This window comes from Rhagoletis pomonella, unplaced genomic scaffold (assembly GCF_013731165.1).
Source record: "Rhagoletis pomonella isolate Grant_MI unplaced genomic scaffold, Rhpom_1.0 Rhpom_scaffold_00008, whole genome shotgun sequence".
Taxonomy (NCBI): Eukaryota; Metazoa; Arthropoda; class Insecta; order Diptera; family Tephritidae; genus Rhagoletis; species Rhagoletis pomonella.
In genome coordinates this window covers 34,479,524-34,499,201 of record NW_023458562.1, presented here as the reverse complement: position 1 = coordinate 34,499,201, position 19,678 = coordinate 34,479,524, and the positions used below count along the sequence as shown (strand labels likewise).

Sequence of the window (19,678 nt, the reverse complement as noted above, 5' to 3'; positions counted from 1 at the left end):
TTTGGCACATCTGCATCTAAGCTGCTCAGGTATGAGTTCAACCTGCTGTGGTTGTGTGGCCAGAACGGCATTCACAGGTCTGAAAGAGTCTACGTAACTTGCGTACGTTGCTATGGACTTCGTCCGTCAGTTCATATAGATGCCTTCTGACATGCCTTGGCGAGGGCTCCTCTGCAAGCAAATGTCTGTTCGGGTGTCCACGTCTAGGCCTCACTACTAAGAATTGCTTGCAGAGCATTGTGTTGTGCTCCCTTATTTTCGCCTTGTCATGTAGGTGATGTTCTGGCAATACCAGAAGACATCCGGTCGCTGCCCGAAGTGCTGTGTGCTGTCTGCAGCTTCGTGAACTGCGTTATGATAGTTAAACAGTAGCGTTGAAAGGATACCACCCTGTGGAAACCCCCGTTTTATTTTTCCAGGTTTGCTCGATTTGTCTCTAAACATTACTGACGAGTTTCGACCACTCAGAAAATTCGCCGACCACCGTTTGAGTATCTGTGGGAGAGAGGAGGCCTCTATGTCTTCTAGCAGCGTGAAGTGGCTGCCGGTATCAAACGCCTTTGACAGATCCAACGCTACTAGAATAGCTTTTTAAAGCTTTCTATAGATTTCATATAGAAATAGAAATGCACGGATTAAATGTTCTCTCTGATAGTCGTTGAATAGAACTACATATTACTTTTTTCAAATTCAGTTTCCGAACGAAACCGTGGCAAAGCCCTTGAAAGCTTTCTGTAGATTTTCAAAAATTTTGGAAAGCTTTGTGCAACTATGATTCATGTTGGGCATGCACGTTGTAAAGCAGTCAGGCGGAGCTTACTTAATATTTTTGGACACACAGTACAAGTGCCCTCAGATTAACACATAGTTATGTATTAGGGATGTTAATTTTTTCGCTTTTTTCGAAATGTCGTTATCACAATCCCGTGAACCCCCGAATCGAAAAAATTGCTTCTAAGTATATTGGTTGAGAAGCTCTCTATAAAATAAATAAGAAATAAATTGGTGTGAAACCTACTTTTTAGTTTAAAGTGGCGTTTTTTTCTCTCTGACGTCAGGTTTTATTTTAAAGAAGTGCGTAATTTCCAAGATATGATTAATTCCAAAAATTCTTTAAAAAATTCAATGCAATGTAAAAATGGCCGGGATTCCGCGATCCCAGGACTAACATTCCTATTATGTATGCACTTACCAGCGTAAAGATAATTATTCCTTAATACGTATGTATGTAAATTAGGGTGCATCACTTTCCATAAAAAAAACGGTACTGTTTTCTCATGGGAATTACAAAATCTATTATATTTTGAGACTTCCGCCAAAAAACATTTCAGAAAAGTATTAAGATTTAAATGAATTGTTTATAAATAAATAAATTAAAAAAAACATCACCTCAGTTGAAAAACGAGTTTAAGCTTTGAAGGTCTGCATAAAAATGTTTAAACATTTTATCGACGTAATCAAAATAAGGAGATTTTATAAGGTATTTGCAAATCGGTCCAGCTCACGTAAATCTTAACATTTTTCCGAAATATTTTGGGGGAAGTCTTAAAATATATTAAATTTTATATATCTGGTGAGACACTCTAATGTACGCACAGTCAGAGTCAAAAGTTAGTATGCACCTTGTTCTAATAGTATAATATTCACACTTATTTTCATGAAACAATTTTTCATTAATTTTTTATGAAAATATAGTTCATAACATAAACCATATAAATCAAAGTGTGAAACTTTATGTATATTTAATTCACAAAAATTCAAAACATTTTTATCAAAATTTTAAACACCGTCAATAAAAAAAAAAAATGTAAAAAATCAATTATAATTTATAAAGAATTGAAACTTGCACTTTTTGTACTAAAACTGAATGGGCTGCAAAACTGCATACACGAAAATTTGCTAACAATTCTGAATAAAACATTTCACATTTTGATGAAAAATTTTAGAATTTGTGTGAGATTGATATAGTTTTTATTATAGAATGAGCTATATTTTCATAAAAAATTAATGAAAAAATGTTTTCATGAAAATACTTGTGAATATTATATTAGAATAAACATGCTAATTTCTTTACTCGTGGCTGTATATTAAATCCCACAATAAAAAGCGTTTTTTTTTTGTTTTTGAGTGGGTGTAGCTCGTTTATTCACCAACAACTTGAATTATCTGTATCTGCAAAATCTTCGCATCATTTATAAATTACACAATAAATAGGTATGTATGAATACCATATACCACATTGTTTTTAATACTGCATTTACTTACATATACACATGTATATTAAATATGTGTTTTTGCATATAAATGTTTTTGGTTTTTGGTTTTTAGTTTTTTGCTTACCTAAATAACTTATTATGCCATTAATTTATTTCTAGGTTATATGTTGCTCTTAGTAATATTTATAGTTTTTTTTTTTTTTAATGTGTAGTAAGTTTGTAAAGTTTTTCTAAGTATTTTGTGTTGATTACTTGTTTTGTTTTTCTTTTGTTTAGAAACATTTACGACAAACTGGTTTCTCTCATAGTTATATATAAATATAATATGCATTTGTTTTTTAGTATTTTTAGCAGATATTGGACAAATTTTTGCAAGCGTTTTTTGTTTTTTGTTTCATTTCAATTTTAATTTTAATTTCTGAGCGAACTGGAATTTTTTTTTCTTTATTTTTAAGAACATTTAGGTCTATCGCTAAAGTGAAAGCTGCAAGTGTATTTTTTTGTTCATAAATGTACATATTTTGAGTCCTATGCCCTAACGTATTTTTTTTTTTTTAGATATTTTATATATATATGTATATATTTTTTTTTGTTGAAAAATGCATACATATTACACCTTTCTTTGCATTGTTTTGTATATCGCGTGTATTTAAGTGAATTCCCAAAGGTCACAAAGAGCTTTCAATAAATTGAAATAGACATAAAGACATAATTTTTGTATTTTTTTTTTAATAAGTAAGTAAATAGTTATAATATTTTTGCAAGTGCAGTACAATTTTTTTTTAATATATGTATTATATATTTTTTAATGTTTGTTTACATATCGAATTATTATTTATTTTTTAATAATCAATGTCATCTGTCATCCTGGCGCTTTCTAATACTGTGCACAAAATCTGTGTTGCTTCTTGTAGTTTAATTTTTTTTCATTTCTCTGCTATTACTAATTTGATACGTAAATAAGTTTATGGCTTATAACTTGTTTATAACATATTTTTTATAGTTTTAGTTTTTATAGTTTTATGTTTAGGTTACATTGAGTAAGTAGTTATACATTTTATACAGTGTTTGACCCCATACCAGCTTTTTATTAGATGCTTTACTTAATAAATCAATACATTTTTATGGCCACATATTTAAATAATGTAAATAGCAAACATTTTTTTTAAGTGGTATTTTTTTTGTATGCAGTTTTCTTAATTAACCACAAAGCAGAAATTATTTATTATTATTATCATTTTTTCAAATGGTCCATTTACACATATAAACGTAGATACATTTAATTTTTATATACATACATACTACTTTTTATTTATATTTAGTTTGGTGTTTCTTCTATTTTTATATTTTTTTTGTGTTTTGTTCTCGCACCAACCTTTTCTTTGCCTTGCCTTGTTCTGAATCTTAAATTTGCTTATTTTTGTATATATTGCAAATTTTTAAGGTTAAGTGCATTTAATAATTTTTCAAAATTTAACGCTGCAACTGTAATTTATCAATATATTGTCTAATTCACACAAAAAGTTTGCATTAACGGCACGCCAAACCGTTATATTACTTTTGAAAAATATTATTTGTTTTTTTTCTTGCATAAAATACATATGTGACAAATGTAAGTTTAAGTTTTTTATTGCATATTTTTTATTTATTGATTAATAAGCAATTTTTAATTTTTAAGAATTTTTCAGCTAACGCAAAAACGAATATTTCTTAGATTTAACCTCACATTTGAAAACTGCACCGCTGTGTTACCCTGTACAATGCTTTTGTTTGAATTTTTCTGTGCTTTCCTTTTTGACTGCATATTTTTATGATATATTTATTGAATACTCGTATTTATTGTGTAAACTATTACTTTGCATGTATATTAAAATTTTATTAATTTATTTAATTATTTTATTTTATTTTTCCGGCTATTTGCATTTGTTTCAGCAAAATTTTATTTTCAACTGTTTTTTTTTTTTTTTTTGTATTGTATAATCAATAAATTGATTGCATCTGGCAATTCTTCTTTTTTTGTTGCTTGAAAGTTAAAGCTGCGTTGTTTAGCATAATATATATTTTATACATTTATATCTTGCCATAAATTGCGTGCTATGTATAGTGGTATATTTCATGTAGATACTGTGTAAGTAGGTGGGTTTTTTTTCAAAATGCTCGTCTGTTCCAATACAAGCTCATGAAAATCTCGAAATACCAAAAATTAGTAAATAAAATTACACATACACATCTAACTATTACATACATATTTACTACATATTCAATCGACAAGCATGCCAGCTATGCTTTATTTACAGTGCCTTGTTTTTTTATTTTTTTTTCATTAAATTCGATAACTGCATTGAACGCTTGTGATTGACTACATAATGTTTGCTTTTTAACTTTCCGTCGCTGACACTGTCTTTCGAACATTGTGCCTCGCCTCTATAATACAATACAAGTTTTATATTTAAATATTTAATGTTTTGTTTTTGAATTTTGAGTTTCCACAACTCGTAACTTTTAACATTAAACAATTTGCAATTGCCTTAGCCAACATGCATTTTTGCTATATTTAATTATTGCATTTAATACAAATTTGTTTGACAAAAGTAAGGTTGAAGGCCTTGCAACTTTTGCCGCATCTATAAATATCCAACTTTATTTTTTTTCTATTAATTATTAATTTTGTTTAAGATTGCGCGCAAAAATTGTTTATAGTTTGCAAGTAAAGTACTTTTTTGTGCTGGTCGCGTGCAAAAGTTATAGTTGTAACAGTGTGTGCTCACATACATATTCATACGTATGTATGTATAAACGTAGACTGCGCTATGAAAAATTTGTCGTGTAAACCAATTGTAACATGAGTTTCCTGGCAAGTCTGTAGTTTCAAATTAAGCAGGGCAAATAAGAGAAACTATTAAGTTTAGAGCACTGATGGGCACTGTCTTGCCCGCGGGCAAAGCTCCTTTAAGCTTCCTTTACATTTTGTATAGGCGCGTGCAGAGTTAAAGCTCTCTCTGCTCATCGCTGGTTTAGGGAAATAAACCCGAAAGTTTAAGTACAATTTTTCAATATTTCGCCTACTTTGAAAACTTTATATTGCGTTTCCACTAACCCCCAATTGCGCAATTTCGTTACTCAATTTAAACTTGAAATCGTAACTTGAATTGTGTTTACTCTAATGGTTCTAAATTTCAATACAAATTTTTGACACGTTGAAGCTTTTGATTTCGTTTGATATTTACCTGAGTTTTGGCAACATCAAAATACAAGCAATTTAAATTTTTTTCTTTTATTTTGCTTATCAGTTATAAAGTCTGCTTCTTTAAATTAGGCAAAGTTTAGAGCTTCATTAATGCAATAAAAAGAAGTTTTCCAATTTCAAGAGAGTAGAGTCCTATGAGAGAAAATATATTCTCTAGCATCCAAGAAATATTTTTTTGTTCATAAAAATTAGTTGTCTGATGCACCTTTTAGTGAGCCTACACTTGTTCAACAATTATTTTTACACACCCACCATAAAACTAGCGGTTTTACGTTCTCTTTCGTAGAACAACGCGTAGAAAAGCTTGCAGCCATTCAAGCCTTTCGCGTAGCACACGCTGTTTTGACCAATTGTCGATCAAAAATGAAACATAAAATAGCTTTCCTTCGACGGTATATCTTTCAGAAACTCAGTTGTCGTGAAAGTTGAGAAAAACTCAAGCTGTAGAGAATCAGGATGGGTAGTGAGAGATCCAGAAGCCTTCATATCTTCATTGATTCTATTTCTAGGTATACAGGCGGAATCAAATACGAGGCAACACGTTGTCATAACGTGCCAACTAAGTGTGAAATGGGGAAGAAGAACTGAATGAAAGATTGAAATCTTGTTTAAAAGAATTTGTAATTCCGTATCTTCAAAATGTTGGTTGTTCTAAAAAGCTCTATCCAAAAAGTATGTCCACTGAAGAGTTTTGCAATTCGAAAGCAATATATTCATCTAGTTGAGTCGTATAGGCAGATAATTTAGTCAATAGCGTTAGAAAAATTAAACATTTATAGATTATTCAAAGGCAATATCTTAAAATTTATAGATCACAGCATCTAAATCATGGGTCATACGCTCGGATAAAGTTAAAAATTTGAGACGAGATATCCCTTAAGCTTGCAAATTATAACTACAAAAGTTGGGTGTAAAATTTATAGAGTATACAATGAAGATATTTAAAAATTTATAGACCACTGCATATATGTAAATCATGGGCCATATGCTCGGACAAAGCTATAAATCAGCTATGATCTTAAAGCCAAGTTATAAGCCTATAAAATTATGGCTCTTTGGCGCTTGTGGATTATAGCTAAAAAACAATTTGTTTCGCTAAAATTCAGCATTGGCCACCACTGAGTTTCTAAAAGCTAGGGACCACTTTCAGTAGCAAAAAAAAAAAATTTACAATTTGTGCGCACAAAATATGTACATATTTAGTTAAAAATAAATTAGCAGCGATATAGTGTGTATGTAGATGGATTATATTTCTATAGTATTTTTTTTTATAAATAGCTCATAACACTACTATTTTTTGTTTGCTACTACGCATAAATATTTATTTAAAAAAATTTCAAACAACGCTACTAGCATGCATTTAATATGAATAAATATGGCAAATATGGGTTTTTGCTCCAACTACTTACATACTAAGTACTACGAATTCCCTTTTTGTGTCAGATAACTTGTGTGCCGTTTGCTAATTTTTACAAATATTCCCTATAAATACACATAGAGTAGTGCGATAATACATAGTTTATGTCTTTGCTAATTTCCTATAATTTTATGAAATAAAAAACACTTATTTTTTAACAAACTTTTTTGTAACCACTACTTTTCTTGCAACTATTCAATTTTCCATGCACTAGTTTGTATGCGGACTTCAGCAGATCTCTAAAGAAGGCTAGCCACTTTTTATGGAAATAAATTTTTCAAAATCTCTTTCTATCGGATATGTGCGAGATTTGCAATTATGGGTCTACTCATTGCATATCTAACATATTTCCTGCCTAAAGATCGACTTCTAAATTTGAAATATTGCGTTTGAAATAATTTCCGCACTACTCACTATGTTTTTTTGCTTCAATCAATATAGGTTTTCGCCAAATTGAGCAAGTGGCCCGGCACTTGGCAAAAGAGCGCATAATGTTGCTTGAGCTCATCTGCTCTTTTGCCAGAGTGCTAGGCCCTTGCTAAATTTGGTAAATACAAATAATATTTTTTTTGCCACTCGTGCAGCCTGGCAAGCAAATTTAATTAGTTTTTATATTCTTGAAAAGTTATAAAAACAAAATCTCGAATATCAATTAGTAAAATTTTAATAAAAAACTAACATTTTTCATTCAAAATTTGTCGTTTGTGTCGTTTTGGTGTTACATGAATATCTGCTCTGCGCTTGGTCAGATAAAAGTTCTTGCTTTAAAAACGTTGAAAAAGTTTCGTTTTCTCCAATTTGCATGAATTATGAAGGTACATATGTTCATACATTTTTTTTTTTCGAAATAGCGGGAAAGTGTGACGAATTGCGAACAAATTGTTTTGTTAGCGAATACCTGCTGTTGTGGCTGTTTAATGGATTTCTGTAATTAGAAATAACATCTGTAAAGTTATGGTGCTGGAAACGCTGCTTTTATATCTTTTTCTAAAAATGCGATAAAAGTTTGTATGAAAATCGTTAGTACACTTGTGTATGTATGAGTCTACGACGGTAACTCCACTGAAGTCATTTAATAGCTTAACTAAACGAAGAGCTTTAAAACATTTATTGCAAAAAAAGCTTTTAGTGTGCGTGCTCTCCTTTTACTTAAATGACTAGCGAGCCTAGAAGTGCTTCAACTACCCAGCAGTTGTTTTGTAATTTCCACTTTTCCTGGAATTCTGCATTGTCAGATTTTCACACGAGCTTTTAAAGCTTATGACAAGCTTTGATGGCTTAAGAAACTTGACAGTTAACTATTTGGTGATTTAGTGGTTTAGAAAATGCTGCTTGCAAAGATTAGTTTCGTTAGTCACTAAGGCTCGGAGCTTTCGAGGCTTTCGAGACTGATTTCGTGTGGATTTGAAGGAAAATACATATGCCATAAAAAATTCGTCTGTAATCTCTTTAACTTTGCGCGCTCAGAACCATTGAGCCTTGAAGCTTGAATAGTCATAACATAAATTGGAGCTTTCAAGTTTTCAAAAATTGAAAAATAATTTTTTGTTATTTGGTCAGTTTTAGAATTTTTGGTTCTTTGTAGGCTTTCTCGTCCATTAAAGAACAACTTCCGCTTAGATTTCAAGCCATAATTTTTATTTTGTTTTTATAGAAATTTAAATTCAGTTTAAATTCGTAATTAAGTTTAGGTATAATAAACTTTCTTAGCCTTTCTTAGTTTTTTTCGACAGCGTCCGGAGCTTTTGAGAATAAATTTGTTTCGAATTAGTATTAAGTTTTATACATCGCACACGATCCGTTGCGGTATGTTCTCAGCCTAAGCTTCATTTAATTTTTCGTATCTTAAACGTGAACGACGTTCAAAAAAATTTTCAATAAATATTGAAAAAAATATCTGACGTATTTTTGTTTAAAACAAATTTAAAAAGACCCTGCACGTACAATCAAAGCTATACTGATTGAACTATATATTATGGAAAACATTTTTAAATCTCAAACAAATCGAAACTTACTACCACCAACCAAAACATATCCCTGCCGAGAAGCTTTTTAAAGCTTTCTATAAATTTTTATGAACATGTGTAGTGTAAAAGCTAGCCTTGGTTTCGTGAGAAAAGATTTTAAGGCTTTATAAATGTTTCATATCAGTGACGGGCAGCGGCTTTCCGCGCATAACTTGCTTAAGCTTTCTATACTTGTAAACATGTCGTATTGAGGTGCGTGGGGCACCGGTCTCCCCGCTTATTACTTTTTTATATCAATTACGATCAGAAAGAGCTTTTACTCACTGTGAGGCCGTAGAAAATCTATAGAATGCTTATAAATGCTTCACTCGCGTCATATGACTATTTAATACGAGCGCAATGACTAAAAGCTCTCTCTCAAATCTACCGATATAGATCAGCGACGACCAGCGGGCGGTAAAAACTATTTAAATTTAAAAGGTCTCACCGATTGTCGCTGTTTAAAAGGTTATTTCGGTCGTGTTTTACATGAACGCGAACGGGGTTAAAGCTCTCTCTCAAAGCTACTGATATAGACCAGCGATGACCAGACGAAGCGGGAAAATCTGTTCAGATCTTTCTATAGATTCTATATGTACATACAATGTATGCACGCGAACACAGCTAAAGCTCTCACTGATAATCGCTGTTTAAAACGGGTTTCGGTAACTGCCACCACTGCCCATCACTGAAGTGAGGGTACAATAAACTCGTCGTGCATACTTTTCTCTGTACCGCTTATTTCTTATTTTTTTACTTTAAACGAATTTCGAATATTAAAATGGATTTAAAATAGTTTATAAAACGTACTTATGTGCATTATTTTTCGGTGGTCGTATACGTGCCAATTTGTGGTGTAAGTCACGTCCTGAGCTTTCAAGCGATTCGAAGTTCCGCAGCAATTCTCATCTGGTACCAATAGCTTTTGGAATGAATGTTGTGTCTTTCCGACTTATACGACCAACCTTATAGTTTTTTTCACTCAAAAATATTTTAAATCTAGATTATATTCATAAAATTGATAATATCTTTATTTATACGCATAAAGCTCTACGATATATTATTTTATATATAACAAGCTTGTTTTTTTTTGAATTGATTTCATTAAAGAAGGGTTTCGAGTGCGCCAGCAACCCGAATTCATTTTTTTTTTGACAAATAGATACTTGTTCCATTAAGATTTAAGAATGGGCGTGATGTCCTATTTTTCCCATTTACGTTAATCGGGGCCTGTATGTTTTAAGGGCGCATCTCTGATTCAGTGTCACTAGATATTTCACTCAAATTTGTAATGTGATTTAATAATGAGCATACGAAAAGTCAAAGCAAATGAAAGTGAGGAAGTACATAGAATATAAAGCAAACGTTTTTTCGTCGACTTGATTTAGGAAATTAGAAGCAGCAGCAGCTCGAAGCCACAAAGCCACAAGTCGCAGCAATAATGTTCCTATCGAAAAAACCTTTAAAAAAAAGTCGTCAAGCACTTTCCTCAAGTTTGTTTTGAAAAATTACTCGTATATTTTCTCTGCCATTTTTGATAGTTTCGCTGGCATAAGGAACAACTCCACAAAATTTTTCAAAAAAATTCGTCCTTTAAATTAGCAATGAATTATAATCGTCGCAGGAATATATGTAAGAAGAAACAAAAATTCTTATTTCTATTTTAAATTAACATCCGAATGAAATTGTTATTTTTTCTGGTTTGCCGATACGTCGCGTGCGCTTTTTGGCTTTTCACAATTTTTTACTTCTACATACGTACAATATCAACGCCATAAACAACGCGTACGTATTAACGTGCATCTATTCTACAGTTACTTTGGGCGATTTTCATCAAAATCCAAATCCAACACAGCAAATAAAAGCTCAACAGAACCGACGCCAAAATTCTGATCCCTTCGAACGTGATCCCTTCAAAATTCAATCGTACAATTTTCGCTACGCCGAACGTCCATCACATCCGCTGGCGAATTTGGGCAATTCACGCGCCCATCCATCATCGTATCAGCCGCAACAAGCTCATAAAGGCTTTGAGACATTCTTCTACAACTATGACTTCACTCCTTCTGTGCATGACAAAGAAAATCCTCCAACAAACAAATTTCGCCAATTTCGTCGACGAAAATTCCTATTGGATCACCAACAGCAAAATCCGACAACTGCGAGCATGCTCGCTCAGGCAACTCATAGCCGAGAGACGTCGTCGATGTTGTCTTACCCAAACAGATACGAACAATTGCACCCGATTACCAACGACACAACAGGCTGTTATGCCCGCATCGGCACTGAGGCCAGTCAAACAGCATTCGCCACGTCGACCGCTGCGGCCGCTGCAGCTGCAGGAAACCCAGCAGGCGGCTCTGGGCGCGTCAGCATATCGGGCAGTGGATACAGCGAACGTGTACGCGGCGCGGCCGACCATGGTGGGCGGCATTACCAAACACTTGGCTCTGCCACACGTACAAGCAGTATCGGCACAACCGCTGGGCTCCGTTCCGGGGCGCGCGAATACGGCAGCACATCTGCACACATGTCTGCCAACAAGTATGGGCGCTCTAATGGCAACCGAGAATACTTGCGTGCGCTCGCCACCGCACATATTAGCGCGTCGCCAACCAACCAATCAAATTACCCTGGCCGGGAACGTTGCAGCAGGCGCACATCGCTCGAACATGGTCGGCGATTGCGTGCTGAACCGTTGGGTGGCTGCAGTGGCGTTAGACAACAAGGCATTCATAAGCAGCACTCCTTTGGTAGGGCGCATGGTAGCGCAAAGGTCGATGAATTTCGGGAATTGTCAGGCTCAAGAGCGTCGCCGTCGAAATATGCTCGACAGCCTTTACAAAGCGTACACTCAGCTTCCCCGAATCGGGTAACGGCAACGGTGGAGAAAACGGAGGGCGCTTGCTCGGGCTGCCAAATCAATATCAACATCAAAGGCTTGGACTCGACACAACTGGGCGATAATGTGGTGATCAAAATCGAGTCTGATAAAATCACGCCTACTAAAATAACTTCAAAAATAGAGCAAAATACGGCAGCCGGAAATACGTTGAACACCATTTACAACAACACCGATAATGTGCCGCGAAATGACATCGCTTTTGCCAAGTTGGTGGAAATCAAACGTAACTCAGAAACGAATCAAAATCTCGATATCAAACCAAAAACGTCCGCACATAACCAAACGCCGCCAGCAGTGTGCAATTCATCGTCAGCATTCTTTGTTATCGATAAACGCCTTTCCAAGTTTGCCATGACTTCAGCCGATGAACGAGCGCAGCGCAAAGATATGTCACGCAGTTCATTACACTCGCGTGTACCGGTGACCCCATCAACTACGCGTGCAATGGGTTTCAACTCGTCTGCCACACTAGTACGCGGGCCGAATAGCAGCGAGGCCATTAACCGTAGCGCGAGTAATGTAAGCGAAGAACGTATGCCGAGCATGGTGCCCTGGTGTTTGGGCACAACCATACGACGCGGGTTTTCGCAGGATGACAATGTCACGACATCATTGCACGCGCATGCGTCCAACCTATTGAACCACTCGCAACCTCCATACGATGCCACGCTCAGTGATGTGCACAAAAAGCGCCGACACGCTGTGCTTGCCGCCTACAAGCCGTTCTCTCTACAGCGGAAAGCTGAAAATTTCGGTAGTGGCGGTGGTGGCGCGGATAAGGCAAGTAGCACAGCAATGTGGATGGAGAAGCGTAGAAAATCGGCCGGTGCACCGGTAGCAAGCTGGAACGCCGATAACGTACAACAACGCCGATCTCAACATTCGCTGCGTAGCTCAAAAGAAAGCAAGAGCACGCTGAATCCGCATTCTAACTCCCAATTAGAAGTAGGACGTTCGCCCACGATGATCATGCGACGCAGCCATTCGAGCATACGACCGGGACAATTGGCACAGCACGCAGTAACGGACAGTCAGAGTCACGTGACCACGCCACTTAATGTGAATATCAATGTGTTTGCGGAAAAACTTAAATTGTTACGTGTTTAAAAATAACTAAGAACAGCTACCTGACTCAGCGTTGAAGCTGCAACGGTACAATTGAATTTTGAACCATGATCCACAATTCTATCAACACATGCTACGTATGTATGTATGCGAATCAAACGACAGCTCGACTTTTAAAATGTGTGCCTTTAGGCTTGCGATCCTTGCGGAAGTAACGCCAGCAGACAGTCACGCCTTTTAAATGTCCAACTAGCGTCTGTAGTAAGAATATACATATATAAGTATGTGCGAGTTCCATGTGTTCGGTAGAAATTCGAAAGTGTATCGGCGTATAAATCGACCAAATTGTGATACAAGTTATGAACTGGAAAAAAAAAAAGTTTCTGCTTAATTAAAATTTAAAAAGTTACAAAAAATTCCAAATAGCATCGAAATTCAAACGTTGTAAGCCCCTACAAATTGTACATAAAAAATTTGCGTTCAAAAACCGTTACCTCCATAGTTTTAATAGCCTCGGAAAACACTGTAAACGAATTTAAAAGTATGTATATAATGCAAGAAGATTATATTTTTTATATTTCCTTTATAATTACGTATTTTAAAGTTAAGCAGACTATATGATTTACTGGCTTTGGGCTAATCACCATTCTTACTGTCAATAAAACTAAATTTCTAGATAGTAGATTAAAAAAAAAAACTGCGATTTTTATGCTGAGTTTTTGATTTTAATTGCAAATGCGGAAATAAACTTTTTCGAAACCTATAGCGTTGCCTTAAGTGACATCGTTGGATTTTTTCGCCTACAAACGTGTAGTAACTTCTCTAAGACCTCTCCTTCATGAAGCTCATCATTAAACCAAATCAATTCGCGCGAATATATCGCTAGGCACACCTTCTTTGCTGGGAGTAAGTAATAGTATTTTTCAGCTCGACAGCTAATAAATTTTAAAATTTTTTTTGTATGTCGTTTGAAATTAAAAGAAAAATTATCATTTTATACTAAGATAAAAATAAATTATTAGAATGTGTAACAAGACGAAAAAGCGTAATTAATGGCCGTTTTCTGAAGTAGCTTTTAAAACTTATCTGCTCTTCAAACGCATTTTTTAGAACGCTACTTGAGAATACGGCCCTAAAATCATCAATTCAAAACAAAAACCCTTTTTTTCTCACTACAAATTAAACAGTTTGAGCAATCCTGAACATTCGATGACACATTTAAAACCAGGGTTCTTTTGGGAAAGAACAAAGAAAATACCTACAAACTCAAGGCAGCCTGCAGAGCGCAGTGGCGCCTAATCGAAATTTAGTGGCCAAAATAATACAGAGCCTTCGTTCTTCAGCTGATTTGATTATTATTTTTTTTTAAAGCTGATGAGTTTTAAAAGAGATATATATGTATTTTTAGTGCAATTATGAGGTTTCCAAAAACGAAAAAATAGAAATGTTATAAAAAATTTCCACCAATTTCTTTTTTTTTTAATTTAGGAAACATTTTGATATGCAGTTTTATAGACCATTAAATTTTAGTTCAAGTTTCAAGTGGCTATGAATTCACGTTGATTTTAAATATATATATTTTTTTGCTTTCGATGCTAGGCATTTTCGTCCCCCATACATATAAAAATAAAAATCAATGTGAACTATACTTAAATTTAATGAGCTATAAAACTGCATAACAAACCTTTTTCTAAAAATCCAAAAAATTTTTTTTTTAAGTTTTGACGAAATTTTTTTATAACATTTTTAATCTTTTTTTGTTTTTCGACAGTATCGAAAATCGATTACAATCAACGTGAGTGAGAGCATGTTTACACACTTCTGAAATTAAAGAAAAAATGCAAAGTTGAATTGTAGGGTAATCGAGCTCCTTAGAGTGATAATTTAACTACTTTCCCCCGGGCCCGGAGTTATCAGGGGCCCAGATTTTTGCGAAAATTAAGTTCGAAAATAAAAATACATATTTTGCTAAGTTGATAAATTTGGTTAAAAAATATTTGTGGGAAGCAGGGCCCGCATATATTTTGTACCGGACCTGGATTTCCTCTAGGCGGCGCTTACTCAGGGATGCTCAGTTGCCGTTTTTCAAATTAAATGAAATTATCTCATTTTGTGAGAACAATTTTTTTAGTTATGAATCAGAACAAAAATATGTAAGTTTTACTAAGATAATATTTTTTTTATTTTAGAAAGTTAACACTAATGCTAAAAATATATTTTAAAAAATTTATAAATATAAAATTTGAGACCTTTTACTTACCCGATTTATTCAAATAAATTTAAGTAAAAGGTCTGAAATTTTTATTTGAAATAAAATGTTAATTTTTTTTTATTAAATTAATATATAGTATGTATATAAAAAAGAAGAATATGTATATATTTTAAAAGGAAACTAAAGTGAATTTGAAAAAAGATATTTTTATCTTAATTTAACAAAAATAATCGAATCTTCAAAATAGGTCTAAATTACATTGGCGAAGCAACAAACAGTTTCTATACATTTGCATTTAACATTTTATAAAGCCATGTAAAGGCATTATCTTATACATTTTTTTTTTAAATATAACCTCAATTTTTTTTGGTTAGTTTTGTGGTGCATTGTCAACCAGTTGCTTTGCAAATGTAAACGATGTATTTTTTCTTACAATAAACGTGAGATTTATATTTTTTTTTACTAAAAAAAATTATTTTATATACCCATTTTTTATTTGTAAGGAAACAAAAATGCTTCGAAAATTTTTTAAATCTAAATTTTTTATCAAAGTAAATTTTTTTATAGTTCATAAATATTTAGGTATTGAATAAAAAAATTTGTTTGAAATTATTGCTTCCAAGTTGGATAACTGCTAGGAAATTTTGGTAGATAAATATTTGTTTACACACATAGTTTGAATGTTTGTGCTTATTTAGTATTAATATTATGTGCATGTACATATGTATCTGTATGTAGGTGGGTGCGATCCTTTTACCACTGCCAAATGGTGTCGGAATATTTTTTTTTTTGTTTTTGGATGCATATATGTACATAACTACGTATATTGCTATAACTTTAGTAGTTAAATTAATATATATGTCTAGAATTTGTTTGTATGTAAGCTTTGTATTTTCACACTAACTAGATAATAGTTTTGTTTTGGTAATTTTTTCTGGAAAGCAATAATTTTTCATATGATATTTCTGATATTATTGGTTGTTCGAAAATTGTCGCCGTATAATTATTCATTTATCGTATTCCTTTTCATTTTCCGGATCCTTTTCAGTCGTCGCGCGAATATGCCTTTTCGAGATACTTACTCTTCGTCATCGTAATTTTGATAAGTGACATAACGCACAGCCGAACCTTCGCCAATGATCAAAGACTGTGGTGGATTACAAAGAGATAAAGTAAAAAAAAAATGGAGAAAAAGTGATTTAGTGAGTTAATATTAAAAGTGCTTTAAGTGCATAATATTTAAATTACAATTTTGTCAAAAGCGAGTAAAGAGCAGTGAATGGGCATGAAAAAGTGACACTGAAAAGGAAAAAAAATTATTAGTACGGAAAATTTATTGAAAAAAAATAAATAAAAAAAAATTCACAATAATTTTTTTTTTGTATTTAAATGAAAACTATTACTTAATTAAAATGATAAATAAAAGTAGATAAGTTTAGGTCAGGCGCCAGTCCCTTGTGGCGCATAAGGTTCTAATCTCAATTGCTTTGAGGCTAGGTCCAGATGATTAAAGAAAACAACTGGCAAGAACTTTTGACCCCATTTCGCTAGTGCTGAGCAATAGTAGAGCAGGTCTTCGATGGTTCCTTACTTATCCTCGTCCGTACAACTCCTGCAGTAGTCATCCCAGGCCGCGCCCAGTGGCTATATGTAATCTAAACAGACAATTTCTGTTAAGAACTCCAGTCACTATGCGAACATCTTGCCTCCTTAGGTTAAAATAGAAACTTTGTGCTTTGGGCAATAAAATAAACAAATTTATATGTAAACAAATTATAAAATAAAAGTATAAAAAATAAACAATGAAAATATAAATATACACATACATATATTAGGGTGGTCCTTAAAAATATAAACATCTAAATTTTTTATACCGCATCCCTTTATTTTGTTCGACTCACAAAATAAAAACATATACGAAAATTTCAAAATTTTAAACCAATTTATAGATGTCACTTGAGGGTTTGAGAAAAAATTATTTTTGTTTTTAAAAATCGCAAAAATTTTTACTTCAAATTTGATATTATTGGAACTTATTGGCATATATACAGCCGGTCAATGTTAAAAATTTGGCGAATTTTCGCGATTTGAAAATAGATTAAAATTTTTCAAACTCTGTTAGCGACTCCTTTTTTAATTTTGAAATTTTCGTCGTTGTCTATTTTATACGTATGTAGAACGAAATAAAATATTTTAATGACCACCGTAACATACATACATATCTGTGTTCGTATGGAAAAGTAGCTTATGTCGAAAGGCTGGCTTTAGTATAATGCGGCAATCCCTTTATTTTTTAAACGGCAAGGAATTTTATGATGAGACTTAATAAGAATATTGACTTGCTAGTATCGGAACTATTTCTGTCACGTTTATTTGCCAAAAGTTGTTCAACGGCTTAGCGCCAGTGAGTCATTCGCATTCGTATGCTGTGAATGCCGATTTATACTAAAGCCAGCCTTTCGACATAAGCTACTTTTCCATATGAACACAGATATATCAAATATAAAAATATAAAAAAATATAAAAACATAAATAAAATGTAATGGCATATGATACATATATAAAAAAACTTAAAAAAATACATACATACATGTACTTAGAAAAATTAAAACGAAAAATATAATACGCAAAAAAATTTACACGAAAGAAAAATCAATAATTTTATTTAAAAAAATTAAACATTTATTTCATTTAATAGGAAAATACATACCAATCGATTATCATTAGAAGCTTAAAAACTAACAAATTTAAAACTGACTTCTTTCAGTATTCATATGAATACGTAAATATTTACAAAATCACACTTTTGTTGCGCGACTGTATTAGATTTAAAGCGCTTAGTCAGGACAGAAACAAAATTATATTTTTAAAATAAAAATAATGAAATGCTTAGTAAATGCGAAGAGCACACGTATAAACCGGAAAAAATCTGTACAACGAAATTTAAATTTTAAACTTAAACCAGGTTTAAAAAATTCATGCTAAAAAGAACTCAAAGCAATCAGCAATTCTAACAGAATTGAATTGAATGAAATGATTTAAGCAGCAATCAATAACTCAGTTAAAGCCGATCACTTTCAAAAGCCTCATTCGTCATGCCTTCATGCATAATGGCCGGGCTGTGAGCCGTGGCCACCACCAGCACATTGTTGCCCGTATTCACATTGCCATTCACATTGGTAGGCAGCGGCGCAGATGTAGCCGTCGAGGCCGACACATCAGCTTCAGCGTCAGCACCTTCATTTGCAGTGGTACCAACCTTTTTCTCCTCCTTCGTTGGAGGATTCTTGAGCAACGTCAACAGTGGAGCATAGAGGAAGCATAAAATCGCAATGCCAACCAACATCCATTCGAAGCCGATCGATTTCACGAGTGTACCACTTAGAGCTGGACCCACAGCGAAACCCACACAAAAGGCAACATCACCCAGCGCGTAAACGCTGCCATAAACCGCAGAATGGCGTATGTCCACTAGAAAGCCTAGTTCGGGCATCATTGATGAGTCCACCATGCCAATGGCGAAACCCAAGCCGGCATTGGGTATAATGAGATGTGTAATCGAGGTGGCCATGGGAATCTGTGTGGAGGTGAAGGAAAAATGTTAAAATAGTTTGGAAAGGTACAGGTCGCTACCTGGAAACTCGCTTACCATAATCAAACAACAGCCAATAATAATCAAGCCCAGACAGGCGGCAAACCAACGTCCGATTTTATGTCCCAATGGTCCGAAGAGATTAGTGCCAATAAGATAGCTGATTGAGGCCGGCAGAAAGGCAACACCTTGTTCCCAACGCGTAGCGCCCATATTGTCTACCATCCAGAGTGGCAGCGATGGCTCCAACATCGCAATGCCCATATTCGCAAATGTTATTGAGCCTGTAAAGGTGAAGAAAGCGTGCAATTAGTAACAACATATGCATGTACCTATAAGATATATTTTTTTGTATGCGGTAGTCAGTTCCTACCCGCAGCAATTAGTATGTATGGATCACTGATCAGCGCCTTCAGTGAGGGTGGCTCTGTTTCTGCACGCTGTATAGAGGGTTGCAACATGAACAATTGTAGTAAACCATCGCCTAAAGCCAGCGCTGATAGTATTAGAAATGGTGCTGATTTGCCAACGAATTCATACATGACACCACCAAATGGCGGACCGATGAGCACACCCAATGCCAAGCCGCCCAATGCTACGCCCATTGCATTGCCACGTTCCTTATCGTCCGTATAACGATCGGCCAACATACCCATACCCGAGACAGAGGAGCATGATGAGCCGATACCTTGTAAAGCACGCGCAATAAACAGAATCAAATATGAACGGCCAAAGGCGAAGACTAAGTTGAAGAAATATGAGGATCAGAAATTATTCGCCGACAAAGTAGACCAAGTACTAAATGATAGCTTATACTTACTTATCGTAGATATAAACATGATAACGAAGCCGGCAAACATCGGGATGCTGTAGCCGATCCTAGGGAAAGAATTGATGGAAGAAGCACAATAAACAATTCAGCTGTAAACATTAAGGATAAGCAGTAAACATTAAGGATTTTGCATCGAAGATTGCAGAGGGTCTCTAAAGCCTTAACTGCGCGTTCCATCAACATATA

At 34.1% G+C, this 19,678-nt stretch overlaps 2 protein-coding genes across 2 annotated transcripts in view; one reads left to right on the top strand and one right to left on the bottom strand.

Annotated features, from left to right (window-relative positions):
- Positions 1-10,558: 10,558 nt before the first annotated feature.
- On the top strand, positions 10,559-13,553 carry LOC118745284 (the record flags this gene model as incomplete). Its single annotated transcript, XM_036478809.1, has 1 exon — positions 10,559-13,553. A coding segment is annotated over one exon (2,340 nt), but the record flags the coding sequence as incomplete, so codon positions are not given.
- Positions 13,554-17,893: 4,340 nt separating this feature from the next.
- Positions 17,894-19,678, bottom strand: part of LOC118744668 (synaptic vesicular amine transporter) — a 130,645-nt gene continuing 128,860 nt past the window's right edge. Inside the window, 5 exon segments of the mRNA XM_036477843.1 lie at positions 17,894-18,530; positions 18,532-18,645; positions 18,718-18,944; positions 19,034-19,402; positions 19,481-19,539. Coding sequence (XP_036333736.1) covers positions 18,450-18,530; positions 18,532-18,645; positions 18,718-18,944; positions 19,034-19,402; positions 19,481-19,539 — 850 coding nt within the window. The 3' untranslated portion in view covers positions 17,894-18,449.